The sequence below is a fragment of the Dipodomys merriami genome, unplaced genomic scaffold (genome assembly GCF_024711535.1).
Source record: "Dipodomys merriami isolate MVZ:Mamm:240054 unplaced genomic scaffold, mDipMer1.0.p SCAF_11, whole genome shotgun sequence".
Classification (NCBI taxonomy): Eukaryota; Metazoa; Chordata; class Mammalia; order Rodentia; family Heteromyidae; genus Dipodomys; species Dipodomys merriami.
The window spans coordinates 15,498,858-15,526,247 of NW_027202382.1; the positions used below are offsets into that span (position 1 = coordinate 15,498,858).

A 27,390-nucleotide genomic window follows, 5' to 3' on the forward strand; every position below is an offset into this window, starting at 1 on the left:
AGGCCCTAGGTTCGATTCCTCAGCACCACATAAGGAAAAAGAAAAAAAGCCGGAAGTGGCACTGTGGCTCAAGTGGTAGAGCGCTAGCCTTGAGCTGAAGAGCTGAGGGACAGCACCCAGGCCCAGAGTTCAAGCCCCACGACTGACAAAAAAAAGCACGAGGACAGCATTTACTTCAAACCCCAGAGGACCACCCTCCTCACCCCCACCCAGGCAAAGTGATTACTCCAATTTGTTTTTTCCTTCAAATGGGTGGGAAAGGGCTTGAGACTGGGTAGTAATGTGTAGCTCAGGCTGCTTTGAAACTCATGACCCTCCTAAGTCTTGCAATTACATGTGTGTGCTACCATGAATGGCATGGCTGGTCCAAACTGTGTGTGCTTTAAGTGTAGCATATACACATGGGAGTGGTATGAAAAAAAAACAAAATACCTCAGTAATATTTTATGCTGATTACATATTGAAATTATATGTTGAGTAACACTAAAAATGTCAACTTTTTAAGACAGTACTCCCAGGGCACTAAATGTCACGCAAGCATTATGTTTAGGAGCTGGGAAGGTGGCTCAGTGGTAGAGCACTTGCCTTGCATGCATGAGGCCCTGGGTTCGATTCCTCAGCACCACATAAGCAAATAGAAAAAAGCCGGAAGTGGCGCTGTGGCTCAAGTGGTAGAGTGCTAGCCTTGAGCTGAAGAGCTGAGGGACAGCGCCCAGACCCAGAGTTCAGGCCCACGACTGGACCAAAAATAAAAAATAAAATTAAAAAAAAAAAAAAAAAGCATTATGTTTAAACTCTACATTCCCAGGAATGTAGTGTGCCTATGTTTTTTATTTTTTTGCCAGTAGTGGGGCTTGAACTCAGGGCTTGGACGTTGTCTCTGAGCTTTCTAACACTTGAGTGACAGCTCCACTTTGATATTTGTGGTTAACTGGAGATATGAGTCTAATGGACTCTTCTTGCCTGGGCTGGCTTTGAAACATGATCTTCAGATCTCAGCCTCCTGAGTAGCTGGGATTACAGGTATGAGCCATAGGCGTCTGGCAAGCAAACCATTTTTATTCTCTTTTTTCCTTTTAACCAAAGAGAAGCTATTACATAAACATGTATAGAAAATAAGCAGAGGCTCCTCTTCACTTATTATGTTAGAGTAAGTTAGATATAAAGTGTACATGGAACAATTTTCCCAGTTGCTAATGACATCTTGCTCCCTGCATCTTATTAGCATTCATAAGAACATGTAGTTTCCTAATTCTTTTACTGTTTGATATGCATATACTACATGTGTGGCTGCATTTTTTAAGCTATCTTAATGGCATTTAAAAAGATTTAAATATGTACCATAGGCTAGTTACTTTTGTGATTTCAAGTTGTTCATGCCAATGCTGAAACATGAAATCTGACACAGTTTTAAAATAATATCTGGCAGCTTGTAGCTCAACCTAGTTCTACCTTTCCACTGGAGTCCCACCAGCCCACCCCCTTCTCTGGTGTAGGCACATGAAACGCAGCAGATGTTTTAAGTGTACATCATACATTTATTACCAACAACCCTCTCAACTCCAAAATTGGGCACAGGGATTAAAAATAAAAATTCATTGCACTACTTAGTAAAGCATTACTAGTAACTTTCATAAAAAATGTACAAACTTTGTTAAAAATTTATCAAGCCTTCAAATGATTTGGTTACAGATATTTATAATACGTACATTTAAAATGATATGTTAAGTGATACAATGGAATATGATTTGAGGAAGTGACTCAGCAAATGATTTCAATAAACACCCCTGCTGTGAGCTTTCATAATCTGAAATGAATAGCAAAATGAGGTAACCAAATGTACCAACAGGGGAAAATCGCTTTCTAATGAAGGCCTCTAGATAGCTGTGAAAAATATTTTCACGAATTGGTATATCTCATTCAAAATCATTACAGGAGGCCCAAATTTAAGAATCTTACAAATCACATTTCAGAGTGTATAAAATCTGCTTTCGCATTTTCCAGATTTTGCTCAAAAATAAATTCAGGACAGAAAATCTTAATATGAGATTTTTGATACTTAGAGGCCTTGAATTGTTTTTTGGGGAATGGCAGTTTTTGTTTTTGTTTTTTAATGTGAAAATTCATTGCCAAAAAACAAAAACCACCCCCTCAAACCTAAAAACACCCACAGCTGATTTAAGTTGGTAAAGCCAATATTGTTTTAATAGGCAACAAAATGACATCTGCCTGCTATATGGTGCATCACTCAAGGTGACAACAGCCGCGCATGAATCAACTATTCCTTCTCATTTGCTAGCCACAAAGATGCTCACTGTGGCCAGTCTGAGGAGGACACATGCATGTGTGCTCCTAATATGAACCACTTAGTAAGCAACTCTGGACATCTCTAAGAGCCCCATGCAAAGACAAGACATTACCAAAGAGAGATCAGTCACAACAGCACAACAATTAAACTCAAGAATTTACCAAACAGACCCTGCTGCCTCCTAAATTGCCAACTACCTCTCAAAAATTTACTGGAAAGGGAACATTATGACAAGAATTCCTAGTCAGAAGGAAAGAAAAAGCTACTTTTCCTAGTCATTAGTACAATGTGCCTTGTTAATTAGTTATTTCTATATAAATTAGAAAAAGTGCTTTACTTGCATGCTTCAATAAAATGGAATACCGAGTGTAATAGTGTCATGTTAGATCTGTACAGATACAAATTTTCTGCAGCTATATAAAAGACTCTATGTATAAGATGGGCCCTTGCCATTTTAAACATGATTTTTTAATTAAAAAAATAAAGATTAAACTGTATGTGATTTGTATTGTAGCTATTATATGCCTTTTATTCATCAGGAACAGGAGGGGGATTATCCTAATGATTTAAAAGTAACATGTGCACATTACCACCATTAAAGTGTGTTTCTGATGCACTGACAAATCTAGGGGTGAACGAAGTAGGCAAAATTCTATTTGACTAGATAGAGGCAACAGTGTCTGGAAGAGGAAAAAATTGTGCTTCTGTGTGTATTGACTTTACTGAACTCTAGGCTGTGATGAGCTTATCGAGACTTCAAGGGAGGGCAAGCAGCATGGCAGTAACAAGTAGTTAACACTGTCTGAGTACAAAACTGACTCAGAGCCAAATGAACATTGAGTGAGGCTGGCAGCAAGTTATCACAGTCCCGACTGGAGTAATGTAGCATGTGCTACTGCAAATAAAGCAATGACAACTGCAGGGCAAGACAGACAATGCTAAATACACTGAATGAGAAAGAAATCTAAATGTTGCTGGGAAAGTGACTTGAAATAATCTGAATTATGTTCAATGAACCTATTAAAAAGAGACGGTTCTGTATTATTTCAGGTCAACTAAATGAAGGTCAATTCCTGTTTGACAGCATTATTTTTTTTTTTATAAAAAATCAAATCATTTATACTGCAAGTATTCTGGAGACCTATTACATTAAACTTTTCTCATTCAAACAAGAATTAAAAGGAAAAGCAGCTAAGATCAAAGCAAATCAGGCCTACAAACTCGAGCTGTCACAGCACTTGATCTATCCTGAAATAAGATTGGAAATGAGAAGCACATTTACGGAGGGAAGAGCAACTAGACAACTCTCAGAACTGGAGCATGGCAAGTGAACAATATGAACAGAAATATAGTTTCTTAAAATAGTTTAGTTGCCTATCGGAGCTTGAACAAAAAACATATATCAGAAATCAAGCTGAGTGAGTTAAGAGATTTTGTTCTGGTGGAAGTCAAGGAGGTGAGACTTCACGGGACCAGTGGTATTCTTAGAAATATATTACTCAAATATTTTCAGAAGAGACTACAAATCTAAACATTAAAAAAATCACAGGTACTTTCTGTAAGAAGCTTACTGGAAATGTAAAGAACAAGAAAGTATCAACATTCAAATCATTGATTGAAATGCTAATATTGCTAACTGATGATGTATGATATTGCACCTTCTTTTTGGAAACAGCAAGTTAAGAGATTAAATTTTTTTTTCACAACAGAATAAAAAAAAATCAGGTCATGGAGTGAGAATCTGTTACACTTTTTTCTTAAGTAATCCCAGTTAGGACCACTAATGAAGAGAAGGTGACAGCTGCCTGAAGCAAAGGAAGAAGGCTTTTCTCATTCCATTCACTGGGAGGGAAGGGGATGGAGTATTCAATGCTTATAATTGATGCACCCTTAGCAATCAGTGTGCAACAGCAAACACAAGGAAAAACCAGTGTACAGTACTAGTGCTGTTTAAATAACACACCAGATTATACATTGCAGCATAATTAAAACTACACACACATTCTTGGTACATGCTGGTATATAGGATCTCATACACACGTTAGCTACCATGCCCTCACGCAAGTAGTTGCACACTCTCTCTCACACAGATGCACTTATCACCAACAGTCATACATTGCATTCATTTCCACTCACAGTTTCTGAAGGCTCTATATAAGGTAGATTGCTATATCATCTGGAGCTACCACTTTTTATAAAAGCACATGCTAAAAGATCACGTCCACTGTAATCTTGCAGCAACACTCGGAATGATCACACAAAAACCAGGGAATGTTAGTGCACACACAAAATTAAGCTAAAGAAAAAGTCTTTGGAGTTCCAATCACACTGTTAGTATAACAATCCCATAATTGTGAAGACTAATTGTAAGCTTTTATAGTTGATTAAGTCACACAGTGCAAAGAAAGGTCCATTGACCCTTTTGGTAAAGGGAGGGCTGGAAGCCACACAGATTAAGTTCAATGGATAGTCCGTATATACATGTGATGAGGAACACCCAAACTAAATTTGTGCTCTTAGGTTGGTCATTCTGAATCCCGATGCACTTCTGAAGCATCAGCTCGGCAAATTGGGCAAGTACGATTTGCCTAAAAAACAAAAGAGGAAGCTTATCTGAACTGTGATTTTATACAATAAAAATACATTAATAATGGAACTTCTTTAATTTCCAATATTCTTTTAACATTGTTTCTTTAAAAAGCTACCAAACAATACTGTTTTTTAAAAAACACCCCAAAACAAAACACAAATCTCAGTAATATAAGGTTACCCTTTTCCCCACTTTTTATTGTTACTGGAGTTTTGACTCAGTGATCTGCGCTTGCTAGACAGGTGCTCTGTAACTTGAGTTATACCTGTAGCCCTTTTTCTTCAGTTTATTTTTGTTTTGACTGGTCGGGGACATTGGTTCACCTATCTCCACCTGGCTACCCATGGTTTTTTGTTGCTGTTGTTGTTCTGGCATTTAAACTCAAGAACTCATGCTTGCACTGTAATAGTTGAGCCATGCTCCTAGACCATCAAGGTGTTTGTGTGTGTGTTGTGTATGTGTGTGCGAGATGGTGCTTGAACTTAGGGGCTCGGACTTAGGGGCTCTAGCTCTTATTTGGCTTTTTTGCTCTATCACTTGAGACACACATCCAGTTCCAACCTTTTGCTGGTTAACCTGTCAGGTCTGTATTCCTGAGCTGGCTCCAAACTGAGTTTCTCAGATTTCAGTCTTCTGAGTGGCTAGGATTATAGGCCTGGCGATTGGCACACCTGGCTAACCTTATCTTCTGATTTATTTATTTATTTATTTTGGTCCATCCTAGGACTTTAACTCAGGGCCTGGGTGCTGTTCCTGAGCCTTTCTGGCTTGAGGATAGAACTCTATCACTTTGAGCCATATCTGGTTTTCTGGGGGTTAGTTGGAGATAAGAATCTCACAGGGACTTTTCTGCCCAGGCTGGCTTTGAATCTCAATCTTCAGATCTCAGCCTCCTGAGCAGCTAGGATTACAGGTGTAATCAGGCACCAGTAGTGCCTGATCACATACTGTTTACTGGTACTTAGGAACAAGCTCTGATGGTAAAACAGGTGACTGTCTATATTCATGGATTGACTTTCCTCCTACTTCAATTTCTTCATAGCAAATGGCACCACCATCTGCCATACTGCTAAAGCCAGAAACGTAAGCATTGCTTGCTCTTACTTCCAATAGTCCACTATTCACCAGTCTCATTTCTATGGCTTTCAGAGAGTAGTCCTCCTGCCACTGTCACTCCACATTGACCAGCTCATTCCATATTTATTCCATTACCCTTTCCAAACACATCAGTCATGGGATCCTCCTTTGCTTGCAAGATCAAGTGCAAATTCCTTCATGATTCAGAGTAACTTTAAAATAGGTTGGTTATATTTTCCTACACCCCCTTCCCTTTCTATTCTCCTTAACATTCCAGTTATTAGCCATATAGAACTCACTTGAAACACTGTTTTCTATAAATCAGAACATTTTGCTAAAAGAAACTAAAGTTGACTGAAACCTTTCATTGCATTACATTCTTACTCATGTTTTATTCTTAATTAGATAAGACTATGAAAGTACAAAGACTACAACTCAGTGCAGTGGGGCACACTTGTAATCCCAGCTACCCAGAAGGTAGAGGCAGGAGATTCCAGCACAGGCCAAAGTTTAGCAAGAATATATTTAAAAAAAAGATAATAACAATAAAAGGGCTGGCACTGTAGCTCATGTGTTAAAAGAGTACCTGCCTTGCCGGGTGCTGGTGGCCTATAAACAACTACTCAGAAGGCTGAGATCTGAGGATTATGGCTTGAGGCCTGTCCAGGCAGGGGAGTCCTTGAAATCTTTATCTACAATTAATTATCAAAAAATTGGAAGTAGAGCTGTGGCTCAAGTGGTAGAGTGCTAGCCTTGAGCAAAAAAGCTCAAGGACAGTATGTAGGCCCTGAGTTCAAGCACCAGGATGGTACAAAAACAAACAGAAAAACAGAAAAAAAAGAATACTTAGGTTAATAACTAGCATAAAAAACAAAGTATAAAGCCTGAAGAAAATGGGAGGGAAAGAAGCTTCTGCAATAATACTCTGGCATATCTACTATTATCTATCTGGGGCTTTTAGGCTTTATTTTTCCATGTAAGAGAATAGGTCAGAATGAAATACAACTACAGTTTATTCTTCAAGAAAAATCTATGGCAAAAGAGCCCTAATGACGTTCCCTTCTAAACTCAGAAGTAACTGTGATCTAACCAGTTCGGTCTTGTCCTTGAGCAAGAATATACCACATGAAAATTAGATCACATGATTATCAAGGATGAGAAACTCATTTTCAGGTTTTACATACTCACTTTCATGTTAATGACTACAGTTATTTTATTTTTTCCTGTGACACTGGGAATTAAACCCAAGGCCTGTACATGCTAAACAGATGCCGTACCACTGTTCACTAGACTTTTTTTTATCTGAATAGATCATTCTGAAAGCTGTGTTTCAATTTCATCTCCTTTGTCCAACCTCCACAAAATCACACAGTTATGAAACTATGGTCAGTAAAATAGAAAATTCACTGTTGTAGATGCCATCACTTTACCTTAAGCCATTTGTCAACACACTTGGCATGGAACTCGTGGTTACAGGGTAAGACTCTAAGTAGCTGCCTTGACTCAAAATCACACATGCATACTACACACCTGCAAAAAGCAAAAAGATCACTTAACCGTAAAACTAAATAGCTTTCTATTTTGTTATGACTACTGAAGCCTGCAAAACTGTTTATTTTCAATCATCAAACCATCTCTTAAATTTTTAGAAAAACTTACCAATACCGTGAAAAGTAATAATTTAGGCATTTAAGTGTTTTGCTTGATTTATGGATTATCAGAAAATTTCTGATGAATAACATATTAAAATTGAAGATACTACCTACTAAAAGTATAATAGTCTAGCTCTTTTAGATAAAGTTTAGCTTTTTTTTTTTTTAAAAAAAATCATTTCAGGGGACTGGGAAGGTGGCTCAGTGGTAGAGGGCTTGCCTTGCATGCATGAGGCCCTGGGTTTGATTCCTCAGCAACACATAAGCAAAAAGAAAAAAGCCGGAAGTGGCGCTGTGGCTCAAGTGGTAGAGCGCTAACCTTGAGCTGAAGAGCTGAGGGACAGTGCCCAGGCCCAGAGTTCAGGCCCCACGACCGGACCCCCCAAAAAAAAAAAAATCATTTCAGCTTTAAGATAAAATGAACACAACAAAAAAAAGTAACAGGAAATAAAGGGCTGTGAATGTAGCTCAGTGGTAGAACAGTTACCTAGAATGTATAAGGTCTTAGGTTTGATTCTCAGTCACCAAAACTCATTCACGCAATCACAGAATGCAAGACTTTTAAAAAAAATATCAAGCTGGGCACTGGTGGCTCACCACCTATAATCCTAGCTACTCAAGAGGCTGAGGTCTGAGGCTCACAGTTCAAAGCCAGCCTGTCCAGAAAAGCGTTTGAGACCCTTATTTCCACTTAACATCTAGAAAACTGGATATGGCACTGTGGCTCAAACTGGTATAGTGCTAGCTTTGAGCAAAAGAGCTCAGGGACAGCTCCCAGGCCCTGAGTTCAAGGGCCACCAAAAAATAAAAAATAAAAAAGGTGACCCCCAAAAAAGAGAAAAAAAAAAGAAATAACTGTTTTGTCAAAGCTCATAGAACTCATAAACCTTATAGACCATGATAAAGACAATTTGCCCCATGGGGGGAAGCATTAAATGGCTGCAACATTTGTTCTCAAAAAAAAAAAAAAAAAAAAAAAAGGGGCTGGGAAGGTGGCTCAGTGGTAGAGCGCTTGCCTTGCAAGCCTGAGGCCCTGGGTTCGATTCCTCAGCATCATATAAGCAAAAAGAAAAAAGCCGGAAGTGGCGCTGTGGCTCAAGTGGTAGAGCGCTAGCCTTGAGCTGAAGAGCTGAGGGACAGCGCCCAGGCCCAGAGTTCAGGCCCCACAACCGGACCAAAAAAAAAAAAAAAAAAAGACTTTACCTGATAAGTGATGGGCCTCTGTATCTTTTTTTTTTTTTTTTTTTGCTGGTCATGGGGCCTGAACTCTGGGCCTGGGCGCTGTCCCTCAGCTCTTCAGCTCAAGGCTAGCGCTCTACCACTTGAGCCACAGCGCCACTTCTGGCTTTTTCTGTTTATGTGGTGCTGAGGAATCGAACCCAGGGCCTCACGCTTGCAAGGCATGCACTCTACCGCTGAGCTACCTTCCCAGCCCCGGCATCTGTATCTTGACAACAAAAAGATACTTAAATTTAAAAAATGGACAAAGGATTTGAATAGACAGTTTCCCAAAGAAGAGATGCGCACACATGAAAAGATCTTTTTTTTTTTTTTTTTTTTTGGGTCCGGTCGTGGGGCCTGAACTCTGGCGCTGTCCCTCAGCTCTTCAGCTCAAGGATAGCACTCTACCACTTGAGCCACAGTGCCACTTCCGGCTTTTTTTCTTTTTTCTTATGTGGTGCTGAGGAATCGAACCCAGGGTCTCAGGCATGCAAGGCAAACGCTCTGGCACTGAGCCACCATTCCAGCCCCGAAAAAGATTCTTAACTTTAGTAGTCATCCATCAGAAGAAACAAAATCAAAACCTCAGTGAGATACCACTTCAAATCTATTAGGATGGCTAAAAAAGAGAGACAGTGACAAGTGCTAGAGGAAATGTAGAAAAACTAAAACATCTGTACATCGCTGGAGAGAATATAAAATGCTGTCACTTTAAAAAAAACTGGCAGTGTTCGCTTCGGCAACACATATACTAAAATTGGAACGATACAGAGAAGATTAGCATGGCCCCTGCGCAAGGATGACACGCAAATCTGTGAAGCGTTCCATATTTATATATACACAATGGAATTCTATGCCTCCATCAGAAAGAATGACATTTCCCCATTTGTTAGGAAATGGAAAGGCTTGGAAAAAATTATATTAAGTGAAGTAAGCCAGGCCCAAAGAAGCATAGGTCCCATGGTTTCCCTTATTTGCAATATCTAGTATAGGTATGAGTCAAGCAGAAAAGGTCAGATAATGTGATGTTAGGAAAATGAACCCTTAAATATGTATTTTAATGTTTTCGTTTCTTTCATGCATATGTTTCTAACGCATTTATAAGATTATTTCTTTGTTGCTTTGTATGTCCCTCCCCCACAGTGTAACCCCCGCTTTCACTATATTTGATGTCAGTATAACATGTGGAGGAGATGGGGGCAAACAAGTCGTTTAAGGATTCAGGTGGACCTGTTGCAACAATGAGAAGTACAAAATGTCATGTCAAAACCAGCTTTACAATGTCGGTGGGGGGGGGGGGGAGGGGGGTATAATTGGGTGGGGGGAGGGGGGAGGCTGGGAAGGGAGGTGAAGGGTAAACAAAGGAGGAGGCTGCAATGCTTGGTAAGAAATGTATGCATTATCCTGCCCATGTAATTGTAGCCCCTCTGTACAGTATGTTCTCAAATAAAATAAAATAATATTAAAAAAAAAATAAAAAAATAAAAAAATAAAAAAAACTGGCAGCTCTCTTTTGGGTAAATTCAGGCTGTGATATGACTCACCAACTGACTTCCAAGAATATACTTTTAGGTATATATCCACAGAAAAACTATATAATTACGGGCTGGGAAGGTGGCTCAGTGGTAGAGCTCTTGCCTTGCATGCCCGAGGCCCTGGGTTTGATTCCTCAGCACCACATAAGCAAAAAGAAAAAAGCTGGAAGTGGTGCTGTGGCTCAAGTGGTAGAGCGCTAGCCTTGAGCTGAAGAGCTGAGGGACAGCACCCAGGCCCAGAGTTCAGGCCCCACAACTGGACCAAAAAAAAAAAAAAAAAAGAAAAACTATGTAATTATATTCAAAGTAGCATTATTTATAACAGCCAATCATCATCAACTGATAAAAGAATAAACAATATGATATACACATACAATGGACTATTATTTGGCATTAAAAATGACTTACTGATAAAAGATGCAACATAGATGAACTTCGAAAAGGTTATGCTAAGTGAAAGAAGGCAGACACAAAAGACTAAATTCTATTATCTGGTTTAGGTAAAATCTATGGAGAAATAAGGTAGATAAAGCAGATGATGAAGAAAGTTGGGAAAAACAGAAGTAGCTGCTGGCAGGGTAAAGGCTTTTTGTTGAGGTGATGAAGGTCTAAATTTGTTTGACTGTTTGATATACTAAACACCACCAAACTGTACTTTAAAGAGGTAAAATTTATGGTATGTAAGTTACATCTCATGTTCTATATATTTATACCTCCCAACAGCAGTCAGAAATTTAAACAGTTCTACCTGACCAGTGGCTACCTTATTGGTTAGCATATACTCAAGAGTATAAAATACAGATAACTTACCTTTATCAAGTTATCTCTGACTCTCAAGCTTTTATTTCATAAAGACAGAAAAGGAAATTTAACAATGTCAGAAAAATATATACTTACAAAGTCTGTTCTGACTGGTGGTTGTTAGGATTGAACCGATACGAAGGAAGTTGTTCAATATCTGCTTTTGTCAGTCCTCGAGGTTTAGCTTCTCCTAGTCTCTCTGCCAGGTTTAATAGGGCCTACAGAGAGAAAAGTAGACATTTTTTCATCTTTCCTTATATTTTCTATTTTTTTGTTTTTGTTTTTTAGTGCTAGGGATATAATCCAGACCTTTGGGCATATAAGGTAAGTACTCTAAATTCAGCCCTATGATAATTAAAATATATTTTTAAAAAAATGTAGGCTATAGCACTAACAGCATTAACAGACTTTCAGCTCTGAGGCACTTAGAAATGACAAAATGATTGTCTACCCCTGTAGAGGAAAGAGATTCAAAAGCAGTTTTTCTTCTGCCAATTCCTTTGAAGTAAGATCCATCTTCTATGTGAGAAATCACTTACTAGGATGACTTTCAACAAATTTCCAGGTCTTGTTCTGGATAACAACTGGGGCTGAACAGAGTGGATCACTGCTAGGCTAACATTATACCAACATATTATACCAACTCATCAGCAGTAGTGATCCTCAGGAGAACAAACTCTCTTTCTGGGGTCCCAAATCAGATGTCTCTGATGTGGTCAAAGATGGCTTTCATAAAAAGACATTACACTGGATTTTTTTTCTTCTTGCATTAATGGCAGCAGCACTATGATGCTACAAGGTCCTGATACATTCTCCCTTGGGCTACCTGTCATCTTTCATTAGCTACAGTTAGCACCAACTTTCTTTTCCTGCAACTTCACCTCAGTATGGTTGAGGTCAAGATACTCAGTTTCTCTGGGCCTGGGCACTATCCCTCAGCTCTTCAGCTCAAGGGGAGCACTCTACCACTTGAGCCATAGCACTACTTCTGGTTTTCCGAGTGCTTACTGGAGATGTGAGACTGGCTTTAAATCATGATCCCCATAACTCAGCCTCTTGAGTAGCTAGGATTACAGGCATGACAACCCTTTTTTTATGCTAGTCCCGAGGCTTGAACCCAGGGCCTGGGTACAGTCTATGAGTGTTTCTGCTCAAGGCTAGCACTTTGAGCCACTGCTCAAAACTCCCAATTTTGGGGAGATTTACTGGAGGTAAGAGTCTCATGGACTTTCTTGCCCAGGCAGACTTCAAACCACCATCTTTAGATCTCAGTTTCCTGAGCATTTTAGGATTATAGGCATGAGTCCCACTGGTCTCTGGCTTTCTATACGAGACTCCTTATTAGTAGTCATACACTAAGTTTGAGAGTAAATTGAGGAAGTGGCTCTGTGGGTCAAAGTGGTAGAACACTAGCCTTGAGCAAAAAGAACTCAGGGACAGCACCAGGCCCTGAGTTCAAGCTCCATGACCTCTATGACCATGACCACTACCACCACCACCAAAAAAAAAGAAAAAAAAAAGAAAGGAAAGGAAAGGAAAGGAAAGAAAGAAAGAGTAAATTTGAGATGTAGTTCTGCTGTAATCCAAACCAGTCAAGCAACTGAAGTTCTCAGATCTCAGCCTCCTAAGTAGCTAGGATCACAGATATAAGCACCCAGCAAGGATGATAAAGTCTTGATTTCATATTTCAGTCTATACTCAATGTAATCCAGAACAGAATCAGCTTTCTTTTTTTTTTGGGGGGGGGGTACGGTCGTGGGGCCTGAACTCTGGGCTTGGGCGCTGTCCCTTAGCTCTTCAGCTCAAGGCTAGCGCTCTACCACTTGAGCCACAGCACTACTTCCGGCTTTTTTGTTTTTGCTTATGTGGTGCTGAGGAATCGAACCCAGGGCCTCATGTATGTAAGGCAAGTACTCTACCACTGAGCCACCTTCCCAGCCCCAGAATCAGCTTTCCTTTTTTTTCTTTTTTTTTTTTTTTTTGTCGGTCGTGGGGCTTGAACTCTGGGCCTGGGCGCTGTCCCTCAGCTCTTCAGCTCAAGGCGAGTGCTCTACCACTTGAGCTACAGCGCCACTTCCGGTTTTCTGGTGGTTTATTGGAGATAGGAGTCTCACGGTCTCTCCTGCCCGGGCTGGCTTTGAACCGCGATCCTCAGATCTCAGCCTCCTGAGTAGCTAGGATTACAGGCGTGAGCCACCAGCGCCCGGCAGAATCAGCTTTCTTAACTATCATCAGTTTTACCTTCTGAGTTCATGTTGAATTGTTGACATTCCTCCAACCACCTTAATTATGATTTATGTTTCTTTGGTGATCAATAATGCTGAGTATCTTATCTTCCCATATAACCACTAGCCAATTTTATGTCTTCTTTTGGGTAATTTCTGTTCAGGTATTTTTGTCTATTTTTAATCTATTATCCTAATTTTACTATTGAATTGTGTAATTCCTTACATATTTTGCGTATTAATTCTTTTTCTAATATATGGTTTTATAAATGTTTTCTCTACATCCACACTTCATTTTTGTTTTAGAAATACCATTCTTATCATCTAAAAACCCAATTATTCCTTCACACTATAACATCTAATGAAAATTCACCATTTTCTCATTTGCATTGTCTCACTGAAGGTATAACTCTAAGAACATCAGTCTTCCTACTTATCACAGATAAGTAGGTTCAAGTATCTGGTTCAAGTATCTTTAAAGATGATGACAATTTTATGACATAAATTTTGAAATGCACAAAATGTTTACTTAGTAAACATTTAATCAGATGAAGGAGACGAGTAGAACAATACTTTTATGTACACAATACTCCCCAAATTAATTCACTTTACTACTCACCTCATAATTTTCTACTTCTCCATCTTCCACATCCAATTCAAAGCTGAAAGTTGGGCCCACTGCAGGTGGCACTGGAAGCATTGATCTACAGTGAAAACCACCATGCTATTGTTATAATATGTTAGTACATGAATTCAATGAACAGGCTAAAAAGGACAAAACCACTGGTCTAAGAATGAAAAATGGGCCAGGAACCATTGGCTCATGTCTCTATAATCTGGCTACTCAGGAGGCTGAGATCTGAGAATTCTAGTTCAAACCCAACCTAGGCAGGAAAGTAAGTCCACAGACTCTTATTTCCAAAGTTATTTGTAGGAAAAACAAAAAAAGCTGGAAGAGGTAGAGTACTAGCCTTGGACCTTTGACAAAAAAACAAAACAAAACAAAAACCCCCAAAAACCCACAAGGACAGTGGCCAGGCTCTGAGTTCAAGCCCAGGAGAGGCACAAAAACAAACAAAAAAAATCACAAAACCCCCAACTTTCTTCCTAAATCCAACTGTGGATTTGATACAATCCCTATCAAAACCCAGAAGCTTGTTAATTTTTTTTTTTGGTAGAAACTGACATACTAATTTTAAATTTTAAATGGAAATGCAAGAGACCTTCAATAGAAACATTAAAAAAAAACAAATTTGGGAGGTAATACTATCTAATTTTGAAACAGATTAAGAAAATGGCAGAGTGGGAAGAGGGAAACAGGAGTTAAAATGATCAAAACCACGTAATATAGGCACATGGCCTCCTACAGATAAAAACTGAATTTCTTACATTTCCTGGAAGGTAATTAATACCTGGTATGTGATTGAGTTCCAGGTAGTGAACTAGAAATACAGACAAGTGTAGTATATACTTCTAGGAAATTGCCTGAAGAAAATCAGGTAGGCATGACAACTAGATCCTTTTCTCCTCTTTATGGAGAAAAAGCGTAAAGATTTTGAGGAAGAACCATTTCTCTACTTGAACCACCTGAAATTACCTACATCTAGACTTCCTATCATGTCTAACCTAAATAACTATTATGGTCTAACCTAGAGATGTTCACTATAGATAATCCAAACAGAGTAGTTCTAAGACTCAGAAATAACTTCTTGTCTCTTTTATTCTTCAGAAGGAAACATCAAAATCTGGATAATAAAATGGTAGAAAAAACAATGCAAACTATAAAAATGGTAAAACATCCTTTTTGGTCTCTTGATTTTGTCAAAAGGATAACAGAATTCTTCATTTCTCCCATGTCTGTTCCTTTTTTTGCCCTACTCTAACTTACCCTATAACATGAAGTAAAAATATTATCTAACACATCCTAAGTAGACCACATAGAAGGCATACATAAAGAATCTCAAGATTAAAAAATTCATAATTCAGTAGAAGAACTTACAACACATATGGTAGTAAGCTGGGATGATAAGGGGGAGGTGGTATTGGCTGCTGGGATCGGTATCTACTACGTCCTGTGAGCCTCCGAGGCATAAATGGAGGATAAGGCTGTAGAAGGAAAGGGTAACAGAATTTAAGGCCATTCTAAATCTGTTGAAACCACAGTCTTAGGAAATTATTTAGTTTAAATGGTATTTATAATTTCTTTAATGCTAATATAAATGCAACAACCAGTTTTAATCCCATCTAGACATATTATAAATACCACCTTCCAAATGAATGCATATATAGTAAACATGTTCAGAGTTAATACTGAAACAACTCAGAATAAATTCTCAAAGCAAGTATTAATGTAACAATGAAAACTTACTACTCCAAAGGACACCTCCTGATGCAAAGGATCATGTGTCAAGAACTGCAAAGGAGTTGATGGAGGTAATGTTGGGGGATGGGCTGAAGGGGGGTAAGTAAAACTTCCTACTTGAAGATGCTCTCCTAAGAGTTCCACTTCATTTTCTATCCTCTGCAGAGGCTGTGGAGAAGAAAGAAAAATTAATATAGTTCCAGTGCTTAGATTACCCTTTAGTAATAATAAAAATTAAGAATAAAAGTCTGTAAGGCCATGCATCTCATTCTCAACAATCTAAATTTCACAAGTGGCAGATACTATAGTAAAAATTTTCTACTTTTTGGCACATCTTTGAAACCTGTTATTAAGCATTTCTGTTATCCATTATATTATACATTTCATATAATATTTGAACTTTCTCTAAGTCAATTATTTGAAAAACAAAATTTCCTTTTCAATCTGATCTACTCAAAGAATTTCCAAGACATTTATCCTTTCACAGATGAACTAGTAAGTATTTAATAAATCAGAAGCAAAGTTAAGTGAGATAAGGGTAAGATTACAAGATCTGACATTAGACAGTATCTTGGCACTGTCATCAACTGACTTAGTGACAAACTACTTAACCTAAATCTTAATATTCCACTTATAAACTGTCATGCTCATAACTGAATTAAAAAATGTATCATTAAAGCCAAGTGCTGATGGCTCAGACCTGCGATCTTCAAATCATTCAGGCACAGCACTGAGGCCTCCCAGAATCAACAGACACACACAGACACACAGACGCGCACATGCACGCACGCACACATACACATGCACATGCACACTCACTATTATGGAACTGGAAGTGTTATTTGAATGGAAGGTAGAATGTAGGCCTTGTAAGTGCAAACCCTGACTTCAAAGCTTAGTACCACTAGGAAAAACAGGGTTATTATAGTTGGGCAGAGTGGTATATGTTTTTCAACCTAGCTTTTGCGAGGCAATGGCAGGAGGATTTTTTTTTTGGTCGTCAAGGGGCTTGAACTCTGGGCCTGGGACTGTCCCTCAGCTCTTCAGCTCAAGGCTAGCACTCGGTAGAGCCACAGCACTACTTCTGGCTTTTTCTGTTTATGTGCTACTGAGGAATGGAACCCAGGGCCTCATACATCCAAGGCAAGCATTCTACCACTGAGCCACCTTCCCAGCCCAGCAGGAGGATTTTGGGTTCTAGGCCAATCTGGGCTGGATAGTGAAACCTTGACTCAAAAAAAAAAAAAAAAAAAGTAATTATATATATATAAACTGAGTAATATATACATATATATATATATACATATATATATATAAACTGAGTATTCACAATTACTGTACATATATATATATGTACAGTGCTATGTCAAAGCATGTACTGTTTTCTTTTGAGACAAGGTCTTGCTATGTATGTAGTCCATGCTGGCCTCAAATGTGAGATTCTCTTAAACTCAATGAATTTAGAATTAATTTTAATTCCAAAAATATTTTCATCATCCTAAAACAAAAACAAAACAAAAAGCAATGATTATTAGCAGTCACTATTTATTTCTCCTGTGTATCCCTAAGTAATATATTCTTTTTCTAAGAATTTGCCTATTGTGGTCATTTCATATAAGTGGAATATGTGTCCCCTGTTCTTAGCTTTTTTTGCTTAATGTGTTTCCAAAGCTCATCTACTTTGTGGACTGACTTCATTCAATACTTCATTCCTTTTCATGGTTGAATAGTATCCCATTATATAGACTGTGCATCCATTCATCAGTTCAATGACCATCTAGACTCTTCCTTCCTTCCTTCCTTCCTTTTTTTTGGCCAGGCCTGGGGCTTGAACTCAGGGCCTGGGCTCTGTCCTTGAGCTCCTTTTGCTCAAGGCTAGCACTTTACCACTTGAGTCACAGCACCACTTCTGGCTTTTTTTGTTTATGTGGTGCTGAGGAATCGAACTGAGGGCTCCATGCATGTTAGGCAAGCACTCTACCACTAAGCCACATTCCCAGCTCTAGACTGTTTCTTTAGATGGCAGAAATAATGCCTTTTTTTTAGATGGCAGGAATAATTTTATACACATGTGCGCTAAATTGTGTTGATGCTTTCAATTCATGTAATTTTACAGTTAATCTAACTTAGTTATAAAATAGCAATGCATTATTCAAATATGGTGATTACTAATTCTTTATTATTTACATTCTTTTTCTGGTGGGACTGGGAAGGGGGTGTCTGATTCAGAATTCATTCTTGCTAGCAAGGCAGTCTACTACTTGAGTGAAACCTCTAGCCCTTTTTTTTTTGGTCGGTCGTGGGGCTTGAACTCTGGGCCTGGGCGCTGTCCCTCAGCTCTTCAGCTCAAGGCGAGCGCTCTACCACTTGAGCTACAGCGCCACTTCCGGTTTTCTGGTGGTTTATTGGAGATAGGAGTCTCGCGGTCTTTCCTGCCCGGGTTGGCTTTGAACCGCGATCCTCAGATCTCAGCCTCCTGAGTAGCCAGGATTACAGGCGTGAGCCACCAGCGCCCGGCTCTAGCCCTTTTTTATAGTTTGTTTTTGCCCAGGCTAGTCTAGACCACAATTTCCCAATTTACATTTACTGCATAACTGCCATGACAGGCACATATTACAACATTCAAGCACTGGTTGAAATGAAGTATTTATTACTTTTTGACTGGGTTGGCCTCAAATTCAGTCCTCCCTTATCTCTGCCTTATCTCTGTGAGGGACTGGGTTCAGCTCTAACATTTGAATTTGAAAGCTTATAACATGCATGAGTTATCTTAACTGTTGATACTTTAACAATACTAAGAACCCTAAGTCCTAATTTGGCTAAGTATCTGGATATTTTAATTAATTTTAATTAATTAATTAATTAACTGTAGGTTGTGGGTCTTGAACTCTGGGCATTGTCCCTCAGCTCTTCAGCTCAAGGCTAGCACCCTACCACTTGAGCCACAGTGCCACTTCTGGTTTTCTGAATGGTTTACTGGAGATAAGACTCTATGGACTTTCTTGCCTGGGCTGGCTTTTAACTGTAATCCTCAGATTTCAGCCTCCTGAATAGCTAGCATTGCAGGTATGAGACTGGATGTGTCTGTATCTTTTTTTTGGGGGGGTGGGGTGGGGGTGGGGGTGGGTGTCTGGTCGTGGGGCCTGAACTCTGGGCCTGGGCGCTGTCCCTCAGCTCTTCAGCTCAAGGCTAGCGCTCTACCACTTGAGCCACAGCGCCACTTCCGGTTTTTTTCTTTTTGTTTATGTGGTGCTGAGGAATCGAACCCAGGGCCTTAGGCATGCAAGGCAAGCGCTCTACCACCGAGCCACCTTCCCAGCCCGGTGTCTGCATCTTTTATAACAACTCCAAACTTTTTTTTTTTTTTTTTTAATTGGTTGTGGGGCTTGAGCTCAGGGCCTGGGTGTTGACCCTGAGTTCTTTTGCTCAAGACATTCTACCACTTTGAGCCACAGCTCCACTTCTGGTTTTTGAGTAGTTTACTGGAGATAAGTCTCACTGGGACTTTTCTGCCTGGGCTGGCTTTGAGCCTAGATTCTCAAGCCTTCTGAGTGGCTAGGATTACAGGCGTGAGCCACTGGCGCCCGCTTAGTAACTTAAAGATACCAGGGATAGCTAAATTTGCTTGAAACCTTAAATTTACAGATACGGGAAGTTAAGGTGATCATCCTGGCATGAATCCTAACCTGAAACCAAGAAAAGGTTTTCTTCTACAAGTTGTCCTAACTACTTGACAGAAGAGACAAACTTGTCATAATTGTGTTTTCAGGAGAAGAGCCAGGTAAGCTTACCTTTTTTGATACTCAGCCTGGTGCATAAATTCTTAGTAGAATTTAGGGTCTGCTATGACAGACTTTCAAGTTCCCTTCATAGAGATGCAATCTTGAATAGGTTACTTGCCCTTAATTTGGTCTGTCTAAAAAACAAGTGGACCTCTTCCCTGTGTTCTTTTCTTTTATATAGTATTTATACCAATCTTCCTAAATAGTAAGCCTTTCAGTTCTATTCCAGCCCTAGCACAGGATTAACTATGTGATAAGACTATCTCATTTACTTTTTATGAGAATACAGTGGGAAAGCAGGCCTCAATAAAAAACTCTGTCTCAAAAGGGTTAACCTTACTTGCTGAAATGAATACAAACATTCAACAAGTTTTGGCAACTTTCTATTTTCATTTCCAATTTAGGGGAAAAAAAAATCCTGCCAACAAAGAATAATACAAATTCAAACTGGACAGGTGTTATTAAAATAACTAGAAAAATTGAAGCAACCAGGCAATGATATTTTGTATGTCTCTCAGTTCTTTTAAAAAGACACTAGGAACACTATAGTAGTAAAATGGCAATAACTTTTTTTTTTTACAAAATTAATCTGTCTGGCAGAAACATTTTGAAAAATTAAGAAGTAAAGATACCTACCGATCGTGATTGCTGTGTTTGGAAGGGGACAAACTGGCCTGGTGGTGGCAAATGAGGAGGATGATGGGGAGAAAGATGCGGAGGATGTATAAGAAACGGATCACTAGAAATAAGGGGTGGGAACGCAGCATATGGTACTGGCAAGTGCTGAACTGAACATGCCTGGAGCACCTGTAAGAGAAATCCTTATTTTTGGTTAAGAAAATCACAACACATAATTTTTTAAGGAAAAATACAGTAAAAGTAAAATCACTTATTATGTATTTCCCCCAAACTCATACAAAATGTATAAATAACTTGCATTATTATTTAGCACTAGTACCCAGGCTTGAACTCAAAGTCTCATCTTCTTACTTGGCTTTCTTGCTCACAGCATTTGCACTACCACTTGAACTATACCTCTAGTCCAACATTTTGCTGGTTATTAAGAGATAAGAGTCTCATAGACTTTTCTGCTTTGGTTAACTCTGAACTGAAATCCTCCAGGTCTCAGCTTCCTGAGTAGCTAGGTTCACAGGTATTTGCCACAAAAGCCCAAACCTTTTATTTATTTTTAATACTTATAAAATCAAGAACTGCTGTCTGTTATAAGACACAGCAGATACTATTGCTATTCTTAAAAACAAACCCCCCAAAAAGTCTGTTTTCAATCTCATTATTTTTTTTAGGATTAAAAAAAAAAAAAAAGAATATAGCCAGGTGCCAGTGGCTCACATCTGTAAGCCTAGCTATTCAGGAGGCTGAGATCTGAGGACTGTTGTTTGAAGCCAGCCCAAGCAGGAAAGTCCATGAGACTATTATCTCCAGTAAACTACTCTGAAAAAGTGAAAGTGGTACTATGGCTCAAGCGGTAGAGTGCTAGCCTTGAGTAAGTACAAAAAGGCTCAGGGATAGTACCCACTCTGAGTTTAAGCCCCAGGACTGGCAAAAAAAGAAAAAAAAAAAGAATATAACTCACTACTAATTATATTGTAACTGGCAAATATAAGACATCACTCTATTTACTGAGAAACCAAGCTTGGGTAGATTAAATCTGCTAAATTGGTTATTGGTATGTGTATTGAAGCTTAAGTCTCACATTTAGACCATTATATTTAGATTTTGCCAAGGGCTTCCTATAGTGAAGAATAAGAATGGGCCCTCAAAGTAACCACTAAAATACATTAAGTGGCTCTGTATAATGTCATATCTCTGTAATACCAAGATTCACTGAGGCAGGAGGATTTCTATCCCAAGGTCAGCCTAAGCTACATAGTGATGTTCTCTCTTAGGACAACCAAAACGAACATAACAAAAAAGCCCAGTGAGTGTTGAAACTATAAACTGCTGAATACTATAATCTCTGAGATTTAAGCCAACCTTTATTAAGCTTTAATTATAAACAGTGTTGGCAAAGGCACAAGACACTCAAACAACTTAACACAAAAATAGATCAGGTTTCAAAATTTTAAATCTTATTAATTTTATTAAACCTTGCTATTGTAATAAATTAGCTGTTTTACACAGAAGTTATAAAGACTATCTCTTAAATTTTGATTGCTTATATAATGCACTTATCCCTTTTCTAGAGGAATTTCTGACTTATAAATTACAAAACCAGTCCAGGATCATATGCTTAACAGCAAGATCAGCTGAGGATAAAGGCAGAGACTTACTGGAGGAGGCACACTGCAGACAGGGAGGTGCTGTCCACTGAAAACCACAGAGCATCCTGGGACCTGTTGTGTACTGCAAGCAGGGATGTGCTGGCCTGTGCAGAGTGGAATCCCATGTGGTGCCACTGTTGTTACTGTATAAGAAACAGGAACTGTTCCTTGATGGAGCTATTAGGAAACAAAAGTAGAATTTCAGATGTCTGGATAAAATGCTAAAAGTTAAGACATTTATTGATTCTTCTCAGCTACATAAAATCTAGAAACCTTATCAACTATTTCAAAACCTAGCATCACTTTTCTATCCTAAGTATCTGCTGAGATTTAAGTAAAAAATACATAATGTGCTGAATGTTACCAATGAAAATTATTCTGGCCAGGTGCCAGTGGCTCACACCTGTAATGCTAGATACTTAGGAGGCTGAGATCTGAGGATCTCTGAAGGCAGCCTAGGCAGAAAAATTTAAGAGACTCATCTTCAATTAATCAGCAAAAAAGACATGACTCAAGTAGTAGAGTACTAGCTGTGATCACAGGAAAAAAAAAAAAAGCTAAGTTCATTCCCTAGTAACAGCACACACACATACATAAAAAAAAAAAAAAAAAAAAGCTAAGTTCATTCCCTAGTAACAGCACACACACATACATAAACTTATTGTTCTAGGCTAGAACACGGTTCAAAGGGTAGCACACTTGCCTAGCACACAGGTGTAAGGCTCTAAATTTAATCCTAAGTACCACTAAAAAAAATTTTGGGAGTATTAAAGAGCCCAGGAATTTCAAACTGCCCCCAGACAATATAACAAGATCCTGTCTAAAAACAAAATCAACAATAACAAAAACTCAGGGCCTGGGCACTGTCCCTGAGCTTCTTTGCTCAAAGCAAAGAAGTACTACCACTTGAGCAACAGTGCCACTTCTGGCTTTTTCTGTTTTTATGGTACTGAAGAATTGAACCCAGGGCTTCATGCATGTTAGGCAAGCACTCTACCACTCAGCCATATTCCCAGGCTGGCTTTGAACTGTCATCCTCAGATCTCAGCCTCCCGATTAGCTAGGATTACATATGTGCCTGGCTTTAATTACCAATTTCTGATAGTTATTGCCATACTTAAGTACCATATCTTATTAAATCTGTCAACAATTGTATTTCCTTTTTCTTGGGTTGGTCATGGGGCTTGAAATCAGGGTCTGGGTGCTATCCCTGGGCTTTTTTGCTCAAGGCCAGAACTCTACCACTTTGAGCCACAGTTCCACTTCTGGTTTTCTGGAAGTTAATTGGAGATAAGAGTCTCATGGAGGGCTGGGAAGGTGGCTCACAGGTAGAGCGCTTGCCTTGCATGCCTGAGGCCCTGGGTTCAATTCCTCAGCACCACATAAACAAAAAGAAAAAAGCCGGAAGTGGCGCTGTGGCTCAAGTGGTAGAGCACTAGCCTTGAGCTGAAGAGCTGAGGGACAGTGCCCAGGCCCAGAGTTCAGGCCCCACAACCAGACCCCCCTCCCCCCCCAAAAAAAGTCTCATGGATTTTCCTGCCTGGGCTGCCTCTGAACCTCAATCCTCAGAACTCAGCCTCCTGAGTAGCTAGGATTACAGGCAGGCATGAGCTACCAGTGGCTGGCACATGATTTTTTTTTTTTTTTTTTTTTTTGCTTTTTGGGGTACTAGGAAAATGTCCCAATTAACTGACAGTATTCTTTGTCACTTAGAATTTTTTAAATTTACCTTATTGTTGTTTTAGAGGTGATATACAGTGGGGTTACATTTACATATGTCAGGCAATAAGTACATTTCCATTTGTACAGTGTCCCTCATTCTCTCTCATTTCTTCCCTCCCATCTCCACCCATCTCTCACTTTCATCAATATTCAGTGTGCTCCACTGCTGCATTTTTCCTGATTCTGTGCCCTCCTCCAACTGATGTGCACATGAGTACACTGTTAAGGTAAAGAATACAGTCACCGGGGCTGGGAAAGTGGCTCAGTGGTAGAGCACTTGCCTTGCATGCATGAGGCCCTGGGTTCGATTCCTCAGCACCACATAAGCAAAAAGAAAAAAGCCAGAAGTGGTGCTGTGGCTCAAGTGGTAGAGTGCTAGCCTTGAGCTGAAGAGCTGAGGGTCAGCAATCAGGCCCAAAGTTCAGGCCCCACGACTGGACCCCCCAAAAAAAATTAAAAAAAATTAAAAAAAAAAAAAAAGAATAGTCACCAGAAAAAGACAAAACAAATGAAGGATTTGTTTCCTTCTCTTTGGAGTTTGTTTCAGTATGTATATTATTTTATATACATATGAAGTGGCGCTTGGGTACTGTACCTTTGTGATTCTCTCCTCTTTTGGTCTCACTTGTATGTATCTGGAATTCTGTGTAATTTATCATATCCTAGTGCATTTCAGATATAACTTCCACATGTGCCGTTTGTCTCTCTGATCTTGGCTTACCTCACTTAACGTGATTTGTTCTAGTTCCATCCATTGCCCTGAAAATTGGTATTATTTTACTCTAATGGCTGTGTAAAATTCCATTGTATATAGATACCATGTTTTTTGTATCCACTCATCTACTGTGGGGCATCTGGGATGTTTCCATATCTTGGCTATTGTGAATAATGTGGCAATGAACATGGACATGCAGGTGTCCTTATCATATCCTGGCTTAAGTTGTTGAGAGTAGATGCCAAGGAATGGTATGGCTGAGTTGTGGGGAAAGTCTATCCTTACTTTTTTGAGGAACCTCCAGACTGCTTTCTAGAGTACTTGTACTAATTTACATTCTCACCAGCAGGGCAGTAGGGTTCCTTTTCCCCCACATCCCCACCAGCATTTTTTGTTGTTAGAATTCAAAAAGTTGACCAATCTAACTGGGGAAAGATGGTATCTCAGGTGTTGGCCCAGTAGCTTCCTTTCTCATAGCCTAGCATGTTCCTTTCTTAGGCAACACTAGGCCCATTTAGTAAAAGCAGTAGATGATCAGCATTCACCCACCTTTACCTTGAAATGGCATTCCTTTGGGGCAGCTACAACCATATAAGGCAGCAAGATCCCCTTAAACTGATCTTCAGGTCTGGGCAGCTGCAAGACTTCTTATCTATTACTTGGGCGCCGCCATAAATTCTAGTCTGCCATGATGAAGTCCCTGGCCCACACATCCACACAGGGTCTCCTCTTCCTAAACCTTGTAGGTTATATAGGTTACCTCAGACAATGGCTGGCACTTCTCTTGTGAGAAGGTATCTTGCCAGTCCCTTTGCTGGCAATAAATTTTTCTTTGTTCTTTGTACTGGGGTGTCTGTATGGTTTTCTGGCAAAATCTAATAAACTCTAATATAAGGATTGTTTTGATTTGCATTTCCTTTATGGCCAGGGATAATGAACATTTCCTCATGTGTTTCTTTGCCATTCTTACCTCCTCTTCTGAGAAGTCTCGTCTTAGTTCCCTTGCCCATTTAGTAATTGGTGTATTAAGTTTGGGAGGGGTTAGTTTCTTGAGCTCCATATATATATATATATATATATATATTTTTTTTTAAATATATATCTAGGATATTAGGCCTTTGTCTGATGTATTGCTGGTAAAGATCTTTTTTGCCAATAGGGTAGTTGGCTGTCTTCCTAGTTTAGTAACTGTCCTTCACTGTGCAGAAACTTTTTATTTTAATGTAGTCCCACTTGTCGAGTTTCTCTACCTGTTGTACCCCTGGGACTCTATTCAGGAAGTTCCTGCCTGTATCTGTAAGTTCTAATGTCTTTCCTACTTTCTCTTGCAGTAGTTTCAGACTTTCAGGTCTGACATTGAGGTCTGTGATCAACTTTGAGTTGATGTTAGTGCATGGTGACAAGCAGGGATCCACTTTTAGTTTTCTGTATATGGCTGTCCAGTTTTCCCAAAACCAATTTTGAAGTGGCTATATTTTTTCCACTATATGTCTTTGGCTCCTTTGTTGAGTATCAGATGACTGTAAGTATGTGGATTTGTTTCTGGGTCTTCTAATCTGTTCCACTGATCTTCAGGTCTATTTTTCTGCCAATAACAAGCTGTTTTTCTTATTATGGCTCTGTGGTAGAGTTTGAAATCTGGTATTGTGATACCGCTTGCATTGCTTGTTTGCTTATTTATTAGTCTAGAATTGCTTTGGCTATTCTAGGTGTTTTGTTGTTCCATGTAAATTTTTGGATTGTTTTCTCTCAGTGAACAATGTCATTGCACCTTTGATGGGAATTGCATTGAACTTGTATATCATTTTTGGCAATATTGCTAGTTTACAATATTGATTCTACCTATCCATGAACGTGGAAGATCTTTCCATTTCCTGGTGTCCTCTTTGATCTTTAAGATTTTATAGTTTTCACTATAAAGATCTTTTACATCTTTAGTTAGGTTAATTCCTAGGTTTTTTTTTTTTTTTTAACATTATTGCAAATGGAGTTGTTTTCTTTTTTTTGGGTCCAGTCGTGGGGTCTGAACTCTGGGCCTGGGTGCTGTCCCTCAGCTCTTCAGCTCAAGGCTAGCGCTCTACCACTTGAGCCACAGTGCCACTTCCGGCTTTTTTCTTTTTGCTTATGTGGTGCTGAGGAATTGAACCCAGGGCCTCAGGCATGCAAGGCAAGCGCTCTACCACTGAGCCACCTTCCCAGCCCAAATGGGGTTGTTTTCATGATTTCCCTTTCTGCTTGTACGTTGCTGGCATACAGAAAGACTACTGATTTTTTTTTTTGGGGGGGTCTGGTCGTGGGGCCTGAACTCTGGGCCTGGGTGCTGTCCCTCAGCTCTTCAGCTCAAGGCTAGTGAGCCACAGCGCCACTTCCAGCTTTTTTCTTTTTGCTTATGTGGTGCTGAGGAATCGAACCCAGGGCCTCAGGGATGCAAGGCAAGCACTCTATAACTGAGCCACCTTCCCAGCCCCAAGACTACTGATTTTTGTGGGCTAATTTTGTATCCTGCTACTTTGCTGAAGTAGGTGATTAGCTAAAGGAATTTGGGGCTGAAGTTTTCTGGGTCCTTCAGGTAATAAGATCATGTCATCCTCAAATAGGAATAGTTTAATTTCTTCTTTCCCTATGTGAATTTCTTTAATGTCCTTTTCTTGTCTTATTGCTCCAGCTAAGAATTCCAGAACTAAATTGAAGAGGAGGGGACATCCTTGACTTATTCTTGATTTTAGGGGAAATGGTTTTAGTTTTTCCCCATTTAGTATGATGTTGGCTGTTGGTCTGTCATCTATAGCCTTTATTGTTTTAAGGAATGTTCCTTCTATTCCTAGTTTCTCCAAAGCTGAGTCTGCCAATTTGGATTTCCCTTTGGTATTGAGTGTTTTTCCTATACTTTTGACTTTTTATTCTAGCTCCTTGGTTTTATCCTTAATTCCTGATATTCTTTTTTCCATTTCACTTATTCTGTTACCTATGGATTCCACTGTGATTTGCATTGTGGAAACTGAACCTTTTATGCTTGCCAGATCAGTTCTCATAATTTTTATTTTGTCTTTTAATGAGATACATATCATGGATATTTTTATCTCCATCTTTTTGGGAGTCCTGGATTTTCTTTGTCATT

General features: G+C 39.3%; 1 protein-coding gene and 1 non-coding gene across 9 annotated transcripts in view; one reads left to right on the top strand and one right to left on the bottom strand.

Moving 5' to 3' along the window:
* Positions 1 to 1,517: 1,517 nt before the first annotated feature.
* Positions 1,518 to 27,390, bottom strand: part of Rnf38 (ring finger protein 38) — a 121,132-nt gene continuing 95,259 nt past the window's right edge. For all 8 annotated transcript variants that reach the window (XM_070009867.1, XM_070009876.1, XM_070009884.1 and 5 more), the window contains 8 exons: positions 21,845 to 22,012; positions 20,190 to 20,360; positions 15,778 to 15,939; positions 15,409 to 15,515; positions 14,029 to 14,113; positions 11,281 to 11,402; positions 7,406 to 7,505; positions 1,518 to 4,896 (listed from right to left, as the gene is read on the bottom strand). In XM_070009867.1, coding sequence (XP_069865968.1) covers positions 4,834 to 4,896; positions 7,406 to 7,505; positions 11,281 to 11,402; positions 14,029 to 14,113; positions 15,409 to 15,515; positions 15,778 to 15,939; positions 20,190 to 20,360; positions 21,845 to 22,012 — 978 coding nt within the window. In that variant the 3' untranslated portion in view covers positions 1,518 to 4,833. The remainder of the gene's footprint in view (positions 4,897 to 7,405; positions 7,506 to 11,280; positions 11,403 to 14,028; positions 14,114 to 15,408; positions 15,516 to 15,777; positions 15,940 to 20,189; positions 20,361 to 21,844; positions 22,013 to 27,390) is intronic.
* On the top strand, positions 9,576 to 9,682 carry LOC138822387 (U6 spliceosomal RNA). The gene has a single exon (XR_011370421.1). It is a non-coding gene; the product is annotated as a U6 spliceosomal RNA (small nuclear RNA).